We start from the raw sequence: 16,739 nt of genomic DNA, 5'->3' as shown, positions 1-16,739 counted from the left end.
TGTAATTGTTCTTACTAGTTAATACAATAGTAAATCAGTTTACTAGGCGGCATGAACACTGTGAAGTTCTGTTTAATGCCAAATGTAAGCGAACGTGCAGGAAGAGCTCTGAAACCGAGTGCAGCGTGCTGGGTTTGACGTGGGTGCAGATCCTGGGCACGGGTTTGCAGATCGCTGGGCGCACGCTTGACCGGCAGGCGATGGCTTCCCAGCCCCCCTGCACTCTGGCCGGCAGCAGCACCTCACTCTAGGTGCCTGGGCCCCGCAGGCCACGGCGGTCTGTGCTTTTCTGCCTAGGAACTTGGAATTGTGTATTTTGTGGCAACTTGCCTATACCTGTTGGGATCTGTTTCCCCAACTAGAACCATCTTTGTACTCAGCTGGGATTCCTGGGTGCTTGCTGAAGTGTACCAAATGCCAGGCTCCATCCTGTCATGCAGGGGCCCAGACATAACCAAGGTTCCGGTCAGGTGTTGGCTGGGCCTTGGTGGCAGTGGAGAGCTCAGGCAGTGAGGGCAGGGCTGAGCTCAGAGGTGGGGCTTATCAGGAATTGGGGTGGGGGTGAGGCAGGCCTGTTGGAAGAATCTTCAAGGGAGAGCAGGATGGCCAGGCCAGGAAGAGGCCCGAGTGTTCCCAGCAGAAGGCTCCCTGTGCGGGGCAGGAGGGCATGCAGTGGTGTAGCTGGTGCAGGCATGGGGGCCTTCCTGGTGTACGTTAGGCAGCAGGGGGTTGAGGTGGGGATGCGGGGAATGAGGGCTGGAAGGCTGGGATGGTGGCTTCCTGGTTACTCAGGCCCTGGCAGCTTTGCCAAGTACTTGGACATGTCCAGAAGACAGTGTTGGCACCAGGTGTCCTTGGGTGATGTTGTTGGCTTCAAGGACTTAGACAGAGCCCCACCCTCCCTGGCAGGAGCCCTCTGGGCCTGGGGACAAACCCTAGGCCAAATGGTGCACAGTTCCTGCTCCCTGACGGCCAGCACCACGGCTGCCGGGAGCTTGGTTTGTGTGGTCCATGGTCGTGTGCGGTGCCCAGCCTGTGGTGGACTGTCTTCCTGAGTGCACGTGGGCAGCGAGGCGGGACTGCGGAGGTGCCACGTGGCACTGCCTGTGGGGACAGAGTGGTGGTGGCCACCCTAAGTTATGGACAAGGACATTCTTCAGGAAAGACTGTCAGTCCCTTTCAGAACGGGAACTGAGCATTGAACAAATGGGCGGTCTTCTCCCGAGGAGCCTGGGAGAGAGAGGCAACTGAATGGTGCTGAGTCAGCGGCTGATTCTGGGGCGGGGCTTGGAGACCTGTGGTTGGACGGAGGCAGCTTTCCCTTCTACCCTGTCTCTCCTGTTTGTGTCACCTGGTTGGAAGCGGTAGAATACACATCTCGTAAATGAACAAGTTTGCACAGCCCATCCTTTGGCAGGTGGACAGGGCCGTGTGCTGGAGCTGAAGGATTGAGCCAGGAAAGTGACCCTCACGGGGAACTGGGGAGTCTCCTGTTTGGGGGGACCATCTCTGGCAGTCTGGTTCTCACACTGCAGGAGCACAGACAGGCTGACAGAGGTGGGTGCAGTGGGGAAGGGCAGCTGGTGCCCAGAGGCAGATGTTTGCTCTTCCAGTTCACTTTTAATCAAGATAGAACTCATATAGCGTAAGATTCACTACTTTAACCATTGAGTGGCAGTTCCGTGGTTCTTAGCCAGTCATCAGCATTGATTGCAGAGCGTTTCTGACAGCCGGTCACTTTCAGCAGTCCCTCTCTCTTACCCCTCCCCCAACCGTCTCTGGATTTGCCCATTCTGGACATTTCTTATGTGTAATGGGATCACACATGTGGCTCTTGTGACTGGTTTCTTTCACTTCAAGTGTTTTCAAAGTTCACCCACATACTAGCATGTATTCCTACTGCATTCCTTTTTGTGGCTGAATAATACCCCATTTTGTAGATAATACCACATTTTGTTCAGCCATTTAGAAGTAGATGGATATTTGGGTCACTTCCACTTAGGGGCTGTTATGAATCTAATTTTTAAAAGAAACGATTGACCAAGTCTAGTCGAATAAGGCTGTCTCCTGGCATAGATACAGCTGATCCTCCCACCCTACCAACTCAGGGAAGCAGCGAAAATGCCGAGACAAGGAAGCAGATCACAAACGAAAGAAATGGAGGACAAAAAGTGACTGGATATAGAGTTCAAAACCATGCTTATAAGGTTTTTCAAGAATCTCCTAGAAAAGGCCGATAAAATAAACAAGACCTATGAAGATATGAAAAGGGATCAACTAGAAATAATAAAGGATCAACTAGAAATAATAAGGGATCAATAAGAAATAAAGAATACATTCTCCGAAATAAAAAATATTATACAGAGTCCTAAAAACAGAATGGAAGATCGCAAGAATCAAGTCAAAGACTTGGAACACAAAGAGCCAGAGGACACTCCTCCACAGAAGCAAGAAGACAAGAGAATCCAGAAAGTTGAAGATAGTGTAAGAAACCTCTGGGACAACTTCAAGCGAACCAACATCAGAATTATGGGCATTCCAGAAGATGACAGAGAGCAAGATACCAAAACATATTGAAAGAAATAGTGACAGAAAACTTTCCCCACCTGGGGAAAGAAATAGACTTGCAAGTCCAGGAAGCCTGCAGAACCCCAAACAAAAGGAATCCAAAGAGGACCACACCAAGACACATCATAATTAAAATGCCAAGAGCAAAAGACAAAGAGAGAATTTAAAAGCAGCAAGAGAAAAGCAGGTAGTTACTTATAAAGGAGCACCCATATGATTGTCAGCTGATTTCTCAACAGAAACCATGCAGGCCAGAAGGGAGTGGCAAGAAATATTCAAGGTGATGAATAGTAAGAACCTACAGCCAAAGATACTCTACCCAGCAAAGCTATCACTCAGAATTGAAGGCCAGATAAGAGCTTCACAAATAAAAAAAGCTAAAGGAGTTCATCACCACCAAACCAGAATTATATGAATTGCTGAAGGGGGTTCTTTAGGAAGAGGAAGAAAATAAAGATAAAAATTATGAACAACAAATATGTAACTATCAACAAGTGAATCTAAAAACCAAGGGAATTAAAAAAATCTGATGAGCAATATTAACTGGTGAATATAATAGAATCAGAGGTATGGAAGGAGAGTGGACTGACAATTCTCTGGGAAAAGAGGAGTGGAGAGTGCGGGAAGAGACTGAGCATAAACTGTGCACCTATGGATGAGGACAATGGGGGGGTGGGGAAAGGGTGGGTGGGGTGGGAATCTGGTGGAGGGGAAAATAATGAGGAGCTTTTGTAATAATATGAATAATAAAGATTTATTAAAAAAAAAAAAGATGAGATCATCAACATGAAAAAAAAAAAGAAACCATTGAAACCTGCATTTTTGAAATATATTAATATTTAAATGTTGACAATGTTTGGGGCTAATCAAAATATATCTGCAGGCACCCACAGGTGGTTCACGGACTGCCATCTGTCTCCTGCTTCCTGACCCCAGGCCTCTCTCTGGTTCTGACACATTTGGCATTTTCCCAGGGACTTGGGGAGAGAGGCTCTCTGTGCTGTGGGATCACACAGCGCGTTAGCGGCCGGCCCTGCTCTGGTCCTCGGTGCCCGGCTTGTCACATGGTCCGAGGCTGCTGCGAGGCCTCCTGGGGCAGGGCCTGGAGGCATCTCCGCCCCAGCGCTGGCCATGGCTGGGGAGATGCTGCTGCTCTGCCTCCTCTTTGCTCTGGGCACTGAGGTTTTGACGTGGTTGGGTCATAGTGTATGTACAATTGTGTGTGTGTGTGTGTGTGTGTGTGTGTACATGTATAATATATGTATGTATGGGGTGGGAGAGAGATGGAGAGAGAGAGATTGAGGTTTCCATTTGTACCACATGATGAGCATTTCCAGGCATGTGAACACCCTACACAGCGTGGCTCCAGGGGACCGTGCCGGGCTAGACCCGTGGACGGGGTGCTCTGCCCTCTCAGCACTCCGTTCCCATGGCGCTGCAGGAGAGGCTGGTGCCCCCGAGCATGGGAGCAGCCCCCTGACTTTCATCTCCCAAGACACAGACACAGCCGAGCGCCCTGCGAGGCAGGCTCACGGATTAGTCTCAGTGAAGGCTGCTGGTGTGTTTTCAGGGCCGCCCCACTGCCCTGGACACCCTCACAAATTAGGAAGATTAGAGGGTCTTTTTCAGACACTGTTAGTTGCATCCTCTGGATGAAAGAAACACTGTTTTGAAAGCCTCCGTTTGTAGCCAGCCCTGCATTCCCATTGCTTCCCCAGTAGCGTGGGGCAGCCTGGCCTTGGAGGAAATCCTGAGGACTGAGAGGAGGAAGCTGGAGCCTGCCAGGTCCGCGGGCACTTCCCCCACCTCCCACACAAAGCAGCCTGCCTGGCAGGAGGCGGGCGCACGCCTGTGACTGGGCCCTGCTGGCTCCTGCCAGTGGCAGGTGGTGCTGCTGGCTTCTCCGTGATGCCCTCCGCCCTCCGAGGGGGCTTAGCTCTTCCTGTGACTTCCCCCTGGCGCACATGAATATTCATGTGCGGGGCTGAGGCCGTGAAAGGGCCCTCAGAGAAGCCGGCTGGAGGCTGCTTGATCTTTCCGCCCTTGGTCCATCCCCCTTTCCTGCACTCACGGACTTGCCCAGCATTTACTTGTCAGGGGTGAGCACATGGAGGACAGCCGCCGCGCTGCGAATCCCTGGTGCCTCCAGGAGGAAGGCCGGCTGTCAGCAAGCCCTCCCGGGGACTGTGCCCCGCTGCCCGCTCTCAGCCCAGGTGGTGGAGGGCGGCGGGAACATGGTCGGAGCCAGGTTAGCTGAGGAGCGTGCGGTGCCTCCTGCAGGCACCTGTCTTCCCTCGGAGGAGGGCCTGGCCTGGGCCTGCTGGGTGCTCTCAGGTGCTCAGAAAGCGTGAGGAGACTCCACGGGTCACCTGTCTGGGCGGCAAGGCTGGACCCATAGCTGTCCCTCCATTCCGGCCTGTATGTCTGTGCTGTGGGCCTCGCGTCAGAGGAGGGCGTGACCCAAAGCGTGCGTGCTCCCGGAGCTCAGTGCTGCTCCCCATCCAGGCTCCCATTCCAGTCACCGGGCAGCTTCTAAAAACCCAAGTGCCCTGTGTTCCCATCACCCCAGTCAGACATCTACCTGGAACGCTGGAGGTGCTGCTGACCTCAGTATTCAAAGCTGCCTCTCTGGAGGGGGGATGGAGGCAGCATGCGGGCCTGTGGTTGCGTTCAGCTGTTCCCATCAGTGCCCGGGAGTTTCTGAGCTCCTGGGTGTCAGGCTCAGGGAAGCAGATGGCAGAGCAGAGCAGCCTGTTCCTGGGAACTCGGCTGTAGCTGGGGAGACAGGCAGACTCCCAGGAGGCAGGCAGGGGTGCATAGTCCTGTGAGGGCTCTGGCCTGAGTATAGACAGGAAAGTAAGTGTACCCTGTGGCAGACAGGATGGCATGGAGGCAGGCAGTAGGGTAGAAACCGTGCCTTCCCAGCAGGTCCCATGTGTGCACACATACATGTACTCATACATGCACACAATACACACACATACACACATACACGGAATGAGCTGGGATACAGCCTGGTCTGGACGCTGTGTTGTAAGCAGTTGAGCAGGATTCAGTGCTCAGATGATTACCAGGACTCCAGTCCCCGCTCCCTCCAGCCTCAGAGCTGGAGGTCCTGCTGCCTAAGGTGCCCGCCTCCTGTGCCAGGTCACAGCCCGGGGCCGGGGAGGGTGTCTCTGCGCTCTGTACTCCCCTAGGGTTTGCGTGAGGTTGGGGCTGGGGGCTTTGCAGGACTGTAGCTGGTGAAAAGCCGCCCCTGCTGCCAGGGCAGGTCAGCCCTCAGAGGGACTGGGAGTGGGCGGGGTCCTCCTGAGGAGAGTGGGCCAGCCCTCCAGGAGGGGATGGTGCTGGAGAGGACTGAGTGCCTCCTGAGGGAGGGCACGGAGGAAGGAGAGCAGCTGTCTGCAGGGGGTGTGGGCCCCATGGGGCCCCTCGGACCGAGCTCGTTCAGTTCATACTGCCGCGGGGAGCGAGGAGCGGGTGTGTCGATTCCTCTGGCTGCCTCCAGGCCGGGTCCGCCCCGTGTCATTGTGGGGCCTCTGAAGACACTGCCCAGCTCTGAGACTTGCTGTCCAGCTGCCACCACATCACTTCCTCCAGTCGAGTTGGAAACCAAGGCCTGTGAGGCTGCGGTTCCAGCTGGGACCAGGAGCCGTGACCTGACAGGCCCTTGGTGCACCCGCGAGGGGCCTGGGGAGAGGGGCTCCGTCCCGAGCTTGTCCTGCGGGGGCTGGGAGACCAGGAGGGGCTTCTGGAGGCTGGGCTTGGGCAGCGGATCACACAGGCCCGCGTGCCCTCGGGGCGGTGGGAATGAAGCTAGGAGGAGTATTTCCAGCTCGCAAGCTGGGAAGTAGTGAGAGCAGCGCACTCCTGCGCTCCCTCAGCGGCTTGGGGCTGCGTGGTGAGTGCTCCAGAGGAAGCCGGTGGAGAACCAGGAAGAAGGGAAAGGTGGAGGGACTCGGGCCCGAGGCGGCCGATACTGTGGGTGCCCTTCGGTGTGCTTGGGAACCAAAGGGAGGTCAGTGTGGCTGGAAGCGCGGAGGCAGAATGATCTCTGGCACACATCTGTGTGAGTTCCAGGAAAGTTAATATTTGACAAGATGTTGACACGGGCTTTTTAAGGTGCTGCTTCTCAGCTCCGGGAAGCCTAGCGAATCATAAGCAGGACAAGAGAAATCCCCAGAAAACCAGAGTAAGAGGACACCTTAAATGAACCCAGAGCGATGGCAGCCAGACGACGGCTGGCCTCCGAGCGACAGCAGGGCCCGAGGACCACGGGCGGAGCTCGCTGGGCGCTCCAGGAGCCTCTGTCATCTGGAATTCCATCCCGGCAACGCCGTCTGTCCTCCAAGAAGTCTGTTCTGTGCAGGTTTCCTTCACCGGTGACGGCGACAGTAACCTTCCGAGTGACGGAGCGAAGAGAGCCCGCTGCCAGCACGTCTGGGAGGCAGTGTGGGGCTGTTTGCCAGTGAGGGCAGAAAGCAGTGGGACAGGCGGGCATGGGGACCTCAGGATGGCAATCATGTGGAGGGACCTCTTTATTTATTCATTTTTTAATCCTCACCAGAGGACATGCTGCGGAGGAGAGAGAGAAACATCGGTCAGTTGCCTCTGCCCGCCCCCTGGAGAGCAAGCCCCAAACCCGGACATGTGCTCTGACTGGGAATCTTACCCCTGAGCCACACTGGCCAGAGGTGGGAAAAGGGTGTTACAGAACGTAAGAAAACATGAGCAGCGTGATTCCGAGCCTGTGCACTTGAAGAATACACATTATTTTCAGTTACATCTTTGCCTAGCGTATGAATCCGAACAAAAATTGATTATGGACTAGGCAAGGATGCTAGTTCCCACAAGTTTTAGAAGATAGGGATTACATAGGATGTATTTTCTGACCATAATACATTCAATTTAAAAGTCAGTAACAGATAACTAGAAAAACTCCATACACTTGACATTTTAAAACATTTCTAAATCCTTGGGTCAGAGAAGAAAATATGAAAATCAGAAATATTTAGAACCAAATAATATAAATATTTCCATATCAGAATTTGTGGGACAACTGGAGCAATAATACAAGGGAAATTTACTGCTTAAGGTGTTTACGTTCATCCAGAAGAAAGGCACAAAGTTAATGAGGTGACATTAGGGGTACATATCTACATGTACCCAAATGTGTGTGTGTGCACATGTGTCTACACTTGCACAAATGTGTGTGCACATGTGTTTACATGTGCCTGGATGTGTGTATATAGGTACACATGTACCCAAAATGGAGCCTCATGCAACAGGATTGACCCTTAGCTAGTTTGCTCAAGTGTTTTCTGTCCTGTCCTTCAAAACCCGAGGTGGGCGGGCTGTCGGTCGGTGTGACGGTGTTTCCGTGCACAGGCACCCTCACCTTGTGCTGCTCTCTCTGGGCAGTTCCCTCCTTCAAAGGCAGAAGCCACTCAAGCAGGTGGGACAGCGCTCCAGCAGAGCCTGGTCCGAGGCCTGTGCGCTCGGGGAGGTGGGCCTGCCTTCGCAGGAGGCCTCTGGCCCGGAGGGCAGCAGCTTCTTGGCTGGCCCCTTCCGGGGACGGGGATGTGCCGGTGGCCTTGCCGGGCTCTCGCAGCCCTGGCTTCGGCTCTGTCTGGCGTTGCTGGGATTGCTCCCTTTGGGCGTTCACGGGCACAGACCCTCGTGTGGCTACATGGCCCTCTCACCCCAACTGCCCAGAACTTTGTGAGGCCTCTCTGAGCCCTACCCGCCTTCCTCCAGGTGCCCAGCCAGCTTCCTCTGTGGACCCGTGGGGAGGGCCCCCCGGAACCAGCACACACTCCAGCTCCACGAGCTCGGATTCCTGGGCGGCCCCGCAGCAGCCTGTCCACGGTGCCGAGAGGGCAGCGGACGCCTGGGCAGCAGCCTCTGCCGCCAAGCCTGCGGCCGCCTCTGGTGAGCCCGCCCTCCTTCCTCCTGGGTCCCGGGAGCCCCTCGCACCCGCCACTCTCCCTCCTGCCTCCAGGGCAGGGGGCCCTCAATTTGCCTTCAGGCTACCTCCTCCCGCAGCCTCTGTCCAGTTCCCCAGCCACACCCCCGGTGCGCTCACAGGCTCTGCTCCGCACCTCCTCCAGGGGGAGCCCATGGGCGGTGCCAGCTCCACTGTGTCCGGGAGATGGTGGGCAGGCGAACACCCCCGCTCTGCACCGGAGGCCAAGTTCAGTCCAGCCCCCGTGACCCTGAACCGAGCAGCCCCTTGCTCTCAGCGTCTCCCCAGAAGGGACGTGGGACATGGAGAGCCCCAGGTGCTCACAGTCCTGGCCTTGTATTCACTCAGGGGCCTTCGATGTCTTCAGTAATGTGAATGGGACAATGAAAGATGACTTTTCCGAATTTGACAACCTCCGAACTTCAAAAAACACAGGTATGTGAGGTGGGGTGGTGCCAGAAAGTGCTGCCATTGGACGGGCCTGTGGACTGCAGAAATAACAGCAGCGTCCAGAGCCTGGCAACACCACGCACTCTCTGCGCTGCGATCTGGAGCCCGGGTGTCTGACCACAGGAAACCACACGCACAGTGGACAGTCCTAGCTGCGTTTCCTTTCTCCCTCTCCTTGTACTGGCCCATGCTTCCTCTGGTCACCTCCCCCTAAGGCTCATGACTGCCCTAGGACCCCCCTCCCCCCAGCCCAGAGTGGGCTCCCCACCTTCAGGGTCTAAGCCATGGTTTCCATTCACCTTCATCCTCCCAGCATCCCACACCCCATAGGGCCAGCTTTTCCAGGCTGCCCGCTCTGGGCATCCCCATGCCATCCCCAGCTTGCCCGTCAGAGCCCCACAGGAGACCCAGCATTAGGGCTGCAGGCCCAGCTCGTCCCCGGATGCCCGGCTGGGAGGGCCGGGAGGGGCAGAGCGGCCTGGACGCACTCTCCATACCCCTCGGCGTGGAGCCTCTCCGTGTCAGGGCTGCGCCTGTCACACAGCAACTTCTCTCCTCTCTCTCCTCCTCAGCTTCTCCCTATTCTCCACTCCTCCCTCCACCTCTCTGCCTCCCCCTGCGGCAGCCATAGGCCTGGCTGGCCTGGTCTAAGGTACGAGCAGCTGGCCCCTCGGCTCGGGTCAGAGGCAACGCAGAATGTGCGCTTCGTGGGGTCGGTCTTTGCTGCGCGCAGAAAGCTGCAGGCCCCATGTGTCTGGTGCAGCCAGAGTGCAGCCTCGCTGCCCTCGGCCGCCTCCGTGAGGCAGCGGCTGGGGCTGGGGCCTCCGTGGACTTGCAGAGCCCATCCCAGGCGCGTTCCCGTCGGAGGGAATTTGGAAAAGCTTATGGGGAGAAAATGAAAATCCCCTCTGATTCTTCCTGCCCTCAGCCACCGTTTCCTTCCAGTGCACCTCGGCTCTTAAATCCAGTTCGGCTCACGCTGTGCAGTGGAACCCCTCCCACCCCCTCTTGTGGGATAGCAGATTGAGAACACGTTCTCATGACATTGAGTCTGAGAAAAGATTTCTCATCTCGGTGCCCCTCCGCCCGCCAGCGGAGACGTCCATCTGCTTGGGGAGACCCTGGGTTGGCTGGTCTGGGGGGATAATGCTGCGGGAGGGTGCTCCCGCGCCCACGGCCATTGCTTCCCGCCGGCTTCCTGGAATGGGCCCCGCGCGCGGGTGCCCATTCTCAGCCCCTGCACCACAGCGCCACCTTGCACCCGGCCCAGCAGCACGTGCCCACGGCCTGTCTCCGCACACCCTCCGAGCAAAAGATAATTTGCTCCCTTCTAGCTATCAAGAAACCCATGCTCATTGTAGACGTTCACTAGTAGAAAACGAAAACATTACAGAACAAACGGCCCTGCCTCGGCGCCAGCCCAGAGCAGCGTCTTCCGGAGCTCGGAGGACTGAGCTGTCTGCACTGTGTGTCCCGCCTCATTGGACGCACGGAGTTGCTCTCCTCACCCGGGCCCCGTCCCTGCCTGGGGGCTGGTGCCCGGGAGGCAGGCTCTGACCAGCCGGTCTCCAGCTCGGGGCATTGGAAACAACCCTGCAATGAGCATCCCACCCGCAACCCCACGGGGAGCTGCGGGTCCGAGCACTGCGTGGCTCGGGGCTCCTGGCGGCTGCAGCGTGGGTGCGGGAGCCGCGGGACCTCCCTCCCCTCACCGCACTGTGCCTGTCATTTCTCGTAGCCGAGGCGGTGGCCTCTCTGCCTTCCCAAAAAAGCGGAACTACAAGCCCCGACCCCTTTGAGTCTCAGCCCCTGACCGTGACCGCGAGCAAGTCCAGCAGCGCCCGGAAGACCCCCGAGTCCTTCCTGGGCCCCAACGCGGCCCTGGTGAACCTGGACTCCCTGGTGACCAGGCCAGCCCCGCCGGCCCAGTCCCTCAACCCTTTCCTGGCACCAGGTAAGCGGCTTCCCAGCGCTCGCGGGCTGGCAGCTCCTCCCGAGAAGGGGCTGAGGGGGGTGAAACAGCAGAATCTGCCCCTGGCCTGTGCCCAGCCGGGGAGAGCCTAAAGCAGGCGCCCACCCGTGGTGCTGGGGGTGGGAGTGCAGTTTGCAATGTCACTGGGCCCTTAGCTGGACCATCCTTGGGGACCCAGGGACCCTCACGGCACCTGCTGCTGGGTTCTGTCTTCCCTGGGGCTGGGAACTCCGCCCTCCCTCCCCTCCATTCACTCTCCCTGCGGGGGGCGGGGGGCTGGGGGGGTGTCTGTGTAAAGACCTGCGCTGCCCCCACCCCTCCAGCGCTCAGGCCCTCAGCGCCCAGCTGCTGACACTCCTCATGCGGACACCCTGCCCCCCTCCTCCCATGGAAGTCCCGTCTGTCCCTCAGCCCATCCCAGACAACACTCCCGGGACTGCCCTCCCTCCCCACAGAGTTCCCAGCGGGCCTTGGGCTCCCCGAGGGCAAGAGCTTGTCACGTTCAAGGAGTTCAGCCCCTGACCTGTCCCATGGTGAAGGGATCTGAAGGCCGGACCGCAGCCCCCGATGGGACCTGCAGAGAAGGACCAGGACTTAGGGGCAGGGGTTGGGGGTCCTGGGCAGAAGTGGGGGGTGTGGGAGCCTTGTTCCCGCCCCCCTGCACCCCCCAGGAGGCGGTTCCAGGGCCCCTTGCTCCCTGGAGCCAGATCAGAACCCAGCTTCCTGAGCAGCATGAACTCTGTCCCTCCCCCAGAAGGCCTCCTGCCACCCCTGGCAGCTGTGGCACGCGTCTGCCAGGCTCTCGGGGAGGGCTTGCCGGGAAGAGCTGTGCTGTCGGCAAACAGGCCTGTCTCCGAGGCCCACAGGGGCCTGGGCTGTTGTCCTTGGTGGGGTCAGGCTCTAACCCTTCTAAGCTGAGCCTCAAGCGAGTCCGTCCTGTGCTGGAGTCTCGGTTCGGGGTCTCTCACGGGGGAGCTCCCCTGTAGTCACAGGGCGGGCTGATGCAGGGCGTGGGTGCCCTCCTGAGCAGGAGCCGGGCTGCCTGCGCTTGGGGCAGAGGATCAGCAGATGTTTTACTAAAGGGAAGAGGCTTTCTGTGTGAGACGAATTCCGGAAAGCCTGGGAGAGACAGCTGCATCAGTCTCTGGCCTGCAGGACTTCTCAGCCTTCGGAGAAGGGCACAGCGTGGGGAAGGCCACTCAGGCCACGCACTGTGGCTCCCGCCTCCCTCCGGGCTCTTCTCCCTCCCGGCACCCGTCGTCACAGGGCAGCCCAGTGGCTGGCTGCTGAGGAGTCCCGGCCAGCCCGGGCGGAGCTGGGCCTCCAGCCTGGCACATTCCCGGCTCTGCCTCGCTTAGGCTGTGACCTCGGACAAGGCGCTTGGCCTCTCCCGGTGACGGCCGCAGTCTCCTCGCCCCAACAGCGGGTCGTCCAGCAGGCGTGTCCCCGGGTGCCGGGCTGCCCAGCAGGGACCGGGGCGCCCAGCCCGGCCTCGGGGGCGGACGCTGCTCTGACCACTCCCTCTGCTCCCCCAGGTGCCGCTGCGGCTTCGGGCCCCGCCAACCCCTTCCAGGTGAACCAGCCCCAGCCGCTGACGCTGAACCAGCTGCGGGGGAGCCCCGTGCTGGGGACCAGCGCGTCCTTCGGGCCGGGCCCGAGTGCGGAGCCCACAGCTGTGGCCTCCGTGACCTCCACGGCCTCACTCCCAGCCCTGGGGGCCGGCGGTTCCGCCCTGGCGCCCCTGGGCCCTGCCACAATGAACATGGTGGGCAGCCTGGGCATCCCCCCGGCGGCAGCTCCGGCCACTGGCACGACCAACCCTTTCCTTCTCTAGTGCCCACGCGCCTGTGCCAGGACGCCGGCAGGACTCACTACAGAGCGGTGTCAGGCCAGGGGGTCGTTCCAGCCCGCTCCTGGTGGAAGGGTCTCCTGTCAGCCCTGTCCTCCGGCGGGAGCAGGCCGGGCGTGCGGAGCCTCGGATCGGGAGGGGCTCTGCGCACCTGCTGCCGCCTGCTCGCCCTGACCCCCCGCACCCCCCGCCTCCCGGGCAGGGTCCTGGCTCCTGGGTCCTCAGTGCTGCCCTTGCCGTTAGCCTCAGCCGGAGGGTCTCCGGGACGCGGCCTCGCCCAGGACCCGGGACGGCGCCTTGTCTCTGCCCTGCGCCCCGGCCCTGCCGCCAGGTCGGTGGGAGGACCTGCTGGCTCCACAGACAGACCTTTGGGGAAGTGGTTGTGCATCTTTGACTCGTGTGTGAGTTCAAAGGAGACGCCCTGGGACGACTCGCGTTCAGCCGCCAGAGCGAGCTTTAAACTAACCCGGCATAACCCGCCACGCGGCTCGAGGCTTGTGTACGTTTGCACATGTTTTGTTTAGTACCGTTTCATATTTGAGTTTGCAGAATTATCTAACAGTCCTTTTTGGCTAATATTTTTATAACGTGGTTCTTATTTAACTGTCTAGTTTTGATAGAATTTACCAGGTCTGGCTGAATTAAGATATTGGCACATGTTATGTTAGTAGTTTCAATTCTCTTATTTATGGTTTTAACTCTATAAGAAAATTTAAATAGGAAGAGTCAAAAAAATGCCTTATGGAAAACTAAAGCAAATTCTTTATAGGAAAAAAATGTGAGAGTTTGATTACACTTAAAAGATGATGTTTATTTAAAAAAAACACTACAACAGCAACAAAAAAACTCTAGCCTCCAGTTGCCTTTTCCTTTAATTCCCTTTTTTGGTAAATTACCAAACTGATTAACTTTCAGCCTTTTCGGCTAGATGCTAAGAAGAAACTATTTTTCTTACTGATACACCAGCATCAAGAAAGTTAAGAAAAAAGTCTACTGTCTGAATGTGACCCCCCGTGTTATCAGCCGACCCCCTTTAACTGGGCGGCCCGGCCAGCGGGACGTCCTCACGTGGGAGCGTGGAGGAGGAGACATCCGGACCACTGTCTGTGATCTCCTGTCTGATTCTCGCTCAGGTAGAGGGGGCGGGGGCGGAGATGGCAGGTGGCTGGGGCAGTGGCACCCTGGGGCTTGTGGCTGAGATGGGCGAGGGACCAGGGCTGGCCCTGACTCTAACTCCAGACACAGCACAGACTTAGAATCCGTCATCTCTTATTTTGGAGAAGAAAACCATCCTCACCCAGGATAGACGTTAACAAACGTGCCCTTAGGTCACCTCCCTCCCCCTCCCGCGCCCCTCACCCAGCCTCCACGATGAACAAGTATTAGGTCATAAACCACGGACCAGAACAGACTGCCTTTCCTAGGGGAGGGCATTCTCCCTCACATTCCACCGGGGGTGCCCTGGCCTCACCCCAGGGCAGCCACCGCCGCCAGCCCTCTGAGCAGGGCCTCGGCCCCTGCCTGCCTCTCGAGGGGTCTGCCCGGCCCTGGGTCTGGAGACACACAGGCCGCGTGACTGCCCTGGGCCCCTCGCGTTTCCTGCTTCCTGTCGCCAGTGCTGCTCCCTGAGGCTCCCGGGCTCAGGCCGGGCCTGGGGTGGGAGAGGCAGTGGCCTGGGGCAGGTGCTCCCCCAGGTGCGGCCTGGCTGCCTCCCAGCCCCCAGCACGGTGATGCCCCTGCAGTACGGCCCAGGACACCCGGACGTCTGCCCAGCACGGCTGTCACTCTGCCAGCTGCCTGCACTGATCATGCCACTGCCCGCCGCTGGCACGCGAGCTGCACACAGGCCCTCGCTCCCCCCTGAGGGCTCCGGGTGGGTCCCCCCGCCGTTTTCTCAGCCCCAGGGGCCGGCAGCTGGTTTTGAACTTGTGTCACTATTGATATTTACTGTATAAATATAATTTATCGTTTGTATCATGATGCGGTCTCTGGCTGTGTCCTTTGCCCTCCCCCGTCTTTTCAGTCCCTGACACAGGAGGGTGGGCAGGCTGTGGAGCCAGGTGCTGGCCAGAGAGGAGCTGGAGGCAGGGAGGTGGAGGTGCGGCTGGTCCTCCCCTCACTGGGTCTTGGGGGTGCGCTCCCTGCCACCAAGCTGCCACCTCAGGGGCCGCCAGCCAGCCGCACCCTTAGGGTGACTCACGGCCGCCGGTTGGAGGCTGGTGCAGGGCCCTGTCCCCTTCCAGGACCTGAGATCAGAAGAGGAAGAGTACAGCAAGGGCGGTGACGGGCGGGGAGCACAGGGGCGGTGGGGAGGGTGCTGGCCAGGCTGTGCTGCCCTGGGCTGCCTGCCACCCACCTTTCCGTGCTGAAGCCCGGGCCGTGGAGCCTCAGGGAGAGGACTAAACAGGGCCTGGGTGGGTTTGCAGGGCCTGCAGCAGCTGGGGATCCACTCGGGACAGGTGGGGGGCCTGGGCTGCTCTCCCAAGACGTGTCTGGGGACCTCGGCGGCTTCCGGCTGGGACACCGCCCTTCCACCAGCAGAAAGGGGAGGGGAGGGTCCTGGGGCCAGGCCTGCAGCACATCGCTTCCTTGTGCCCAGGGGACCGGAAGTGGGTCTGGCCAGTCAGTCACATGGCCCTCTGGCGTCACCACATACTTACTTCACCGCTTCCCACACATGGATCACCCCCCGCCCCCCATGGAGCGGTCCGTGGCCCCATCCAGTCAGTCACCTGTGGGGCCATGAGAGGGAGAAGCTGGCTAAGCAGCCAAGCTGGGGGGTCGTTAGCAGCAGCAGGTAAGGAGCCCTCCCAGCAGCCTCTTCTCTCTGCTCCCTCACCCCTCACCTCGGTGCCAGCGGCCATGCCGTGCCGTGTGGAGCCACGGCCAATGCCCTGCTCCTGGGACCTGCCCAAGCCCAGGGACCTGCCCGTCAGATCTCAGGAGGCTTTACTGCCAAAGCCTGCTTCAGGCTCAGCCCTTCCTGTTTAAGTTCTAGGAGTTTCCTTTGCCAGACTTTTGATAACAGTTTTGGATCCTCTTCATTTCCTGTCACTTCCGCTTGCAGACTGGCCACTTGGCCGAGCACATCCCTTGGCGGTGGTAGCTTTCCAGTGGCCCACACCTGCCTCCCGGCGAGCACGGCAGTCTGTGTCTGTCCTGCTGTCCAGGGTCCCGTCCGCCTTCTTCCTGCCCCCCACCCTCCCGCCAGCCCACACACACCGGCTGGTTCGGTCAGATACCAATTTCCACGTCAGAACGGGAGAGTTCCCGGGGGCCGAGTGCCACGACTCCGGCGGCAGCATTCCGGCAGCGCCCGCGCGGTGTGCCGTCCTCACCCGCCGGCCTCGGCGCCGGGGGAAAGGAGGGGTGAGGGCATCGCCCGGGCGGTTTAAGGGTCAGATCTCTACCTGGGAGCACCCTTCCCACCCAGTGTCCTAGCCAGCTGGTCCCATGGGCCCACGTAGACGCAGGGCCTGGGGGCGCAGACCCCATCGGCCCAGGAGAGGCGGCGGCCTGTGACAGCTTCCTCAGGGGGAACGGGATCGACAGCGAGGGGCGGGCCCGGGCCGTATGCCCTGGCTGTGCACGGTCAGGGGTGGGGAGCCTTTTCCTGCCAAGGGCCATTTGGATATTTAAACATCATTCATGGGCCATACAGAACTATCAGCTAAAAAATCAGCCTGCTCTGTTTGGTCAAACGTTTAGTTAACAAACCCTTACTGCCTTGGCAGGGCCAGACCAAGTGATTCCCCCGCAGACCTGACATTCCCACCTCCGGTGCAGCCGGTCACAGATCCCGCCCTCCCCCCTCCCCACGCCCGGGCCCAGCGTCCCTCACCGGTATTCCCGATGGGCACAGGCAGCGGGCGCCGGGGGTGGGGGGCCCTGGGCCTGCTAGGCGAGGGCACTGCCACGGTGAATGCATTTCATGA

At 58.9% G+C, this 16,739-nt stretch overlaps 1 protein-coding gene across 5 annotated transcripts in view; it reads left to right on the top strand.

Annotated features, from left to right (window-relative positions):
* The window catches only part of EPN2 (epsin 2), a 78,314-nt gene extending 63,530 nt beyond the window's left edge, over positions 1 to 14,784 (top strand). For all 5 annotated transcript variants that reach the window (XM_084861523.1, XM_084861524.1, XM_084861522.1 and 2 more), the window contains 4 exons: positions 8,326 to 8,499; positions 8,882 to 8,968; positions 10,722 to 10,937; positions 12,491 to 14,784. In XM_084861523.1, coding sequence (XP_084717649.1) covers positions 8,326 to 8,499; positions 8,882 to 8,968; positions 10,722 to 10,937; positions 12,491 to 12,789 — 776 coding nt within the window. In that variant the 3' untranslated portion in view covers positions 12,790 to 14,784. The remainder of the gene's footprint in view (positions 1 to 8,325; positions 8,500 to 8,881; positions 8,969 to 10,721; positions 10,938 to 12,490) is intronic.
* The last annotated feature ends 1,955 nt before the right edge of the window (positions 14,785 to 16,739 follow it).

Source organism: Pipistrellus hanaki, assembly GCF_964339955.1.
Source record: "Pipistrellus hanaki genome assembly, chromosome: 16".
Lineage (NCBI taxonomy): Eukaryota > Metazoa > Chordata > Mammalia > Chiroptera > Vespertilionidae > Pipistrellus > Pipistrellus hanaki.
The sequence above is the reverse complement of the archived record's forward strand: the minus strand, read 5'-3'. Positions and strand labels throughout refer to the sequence as shown.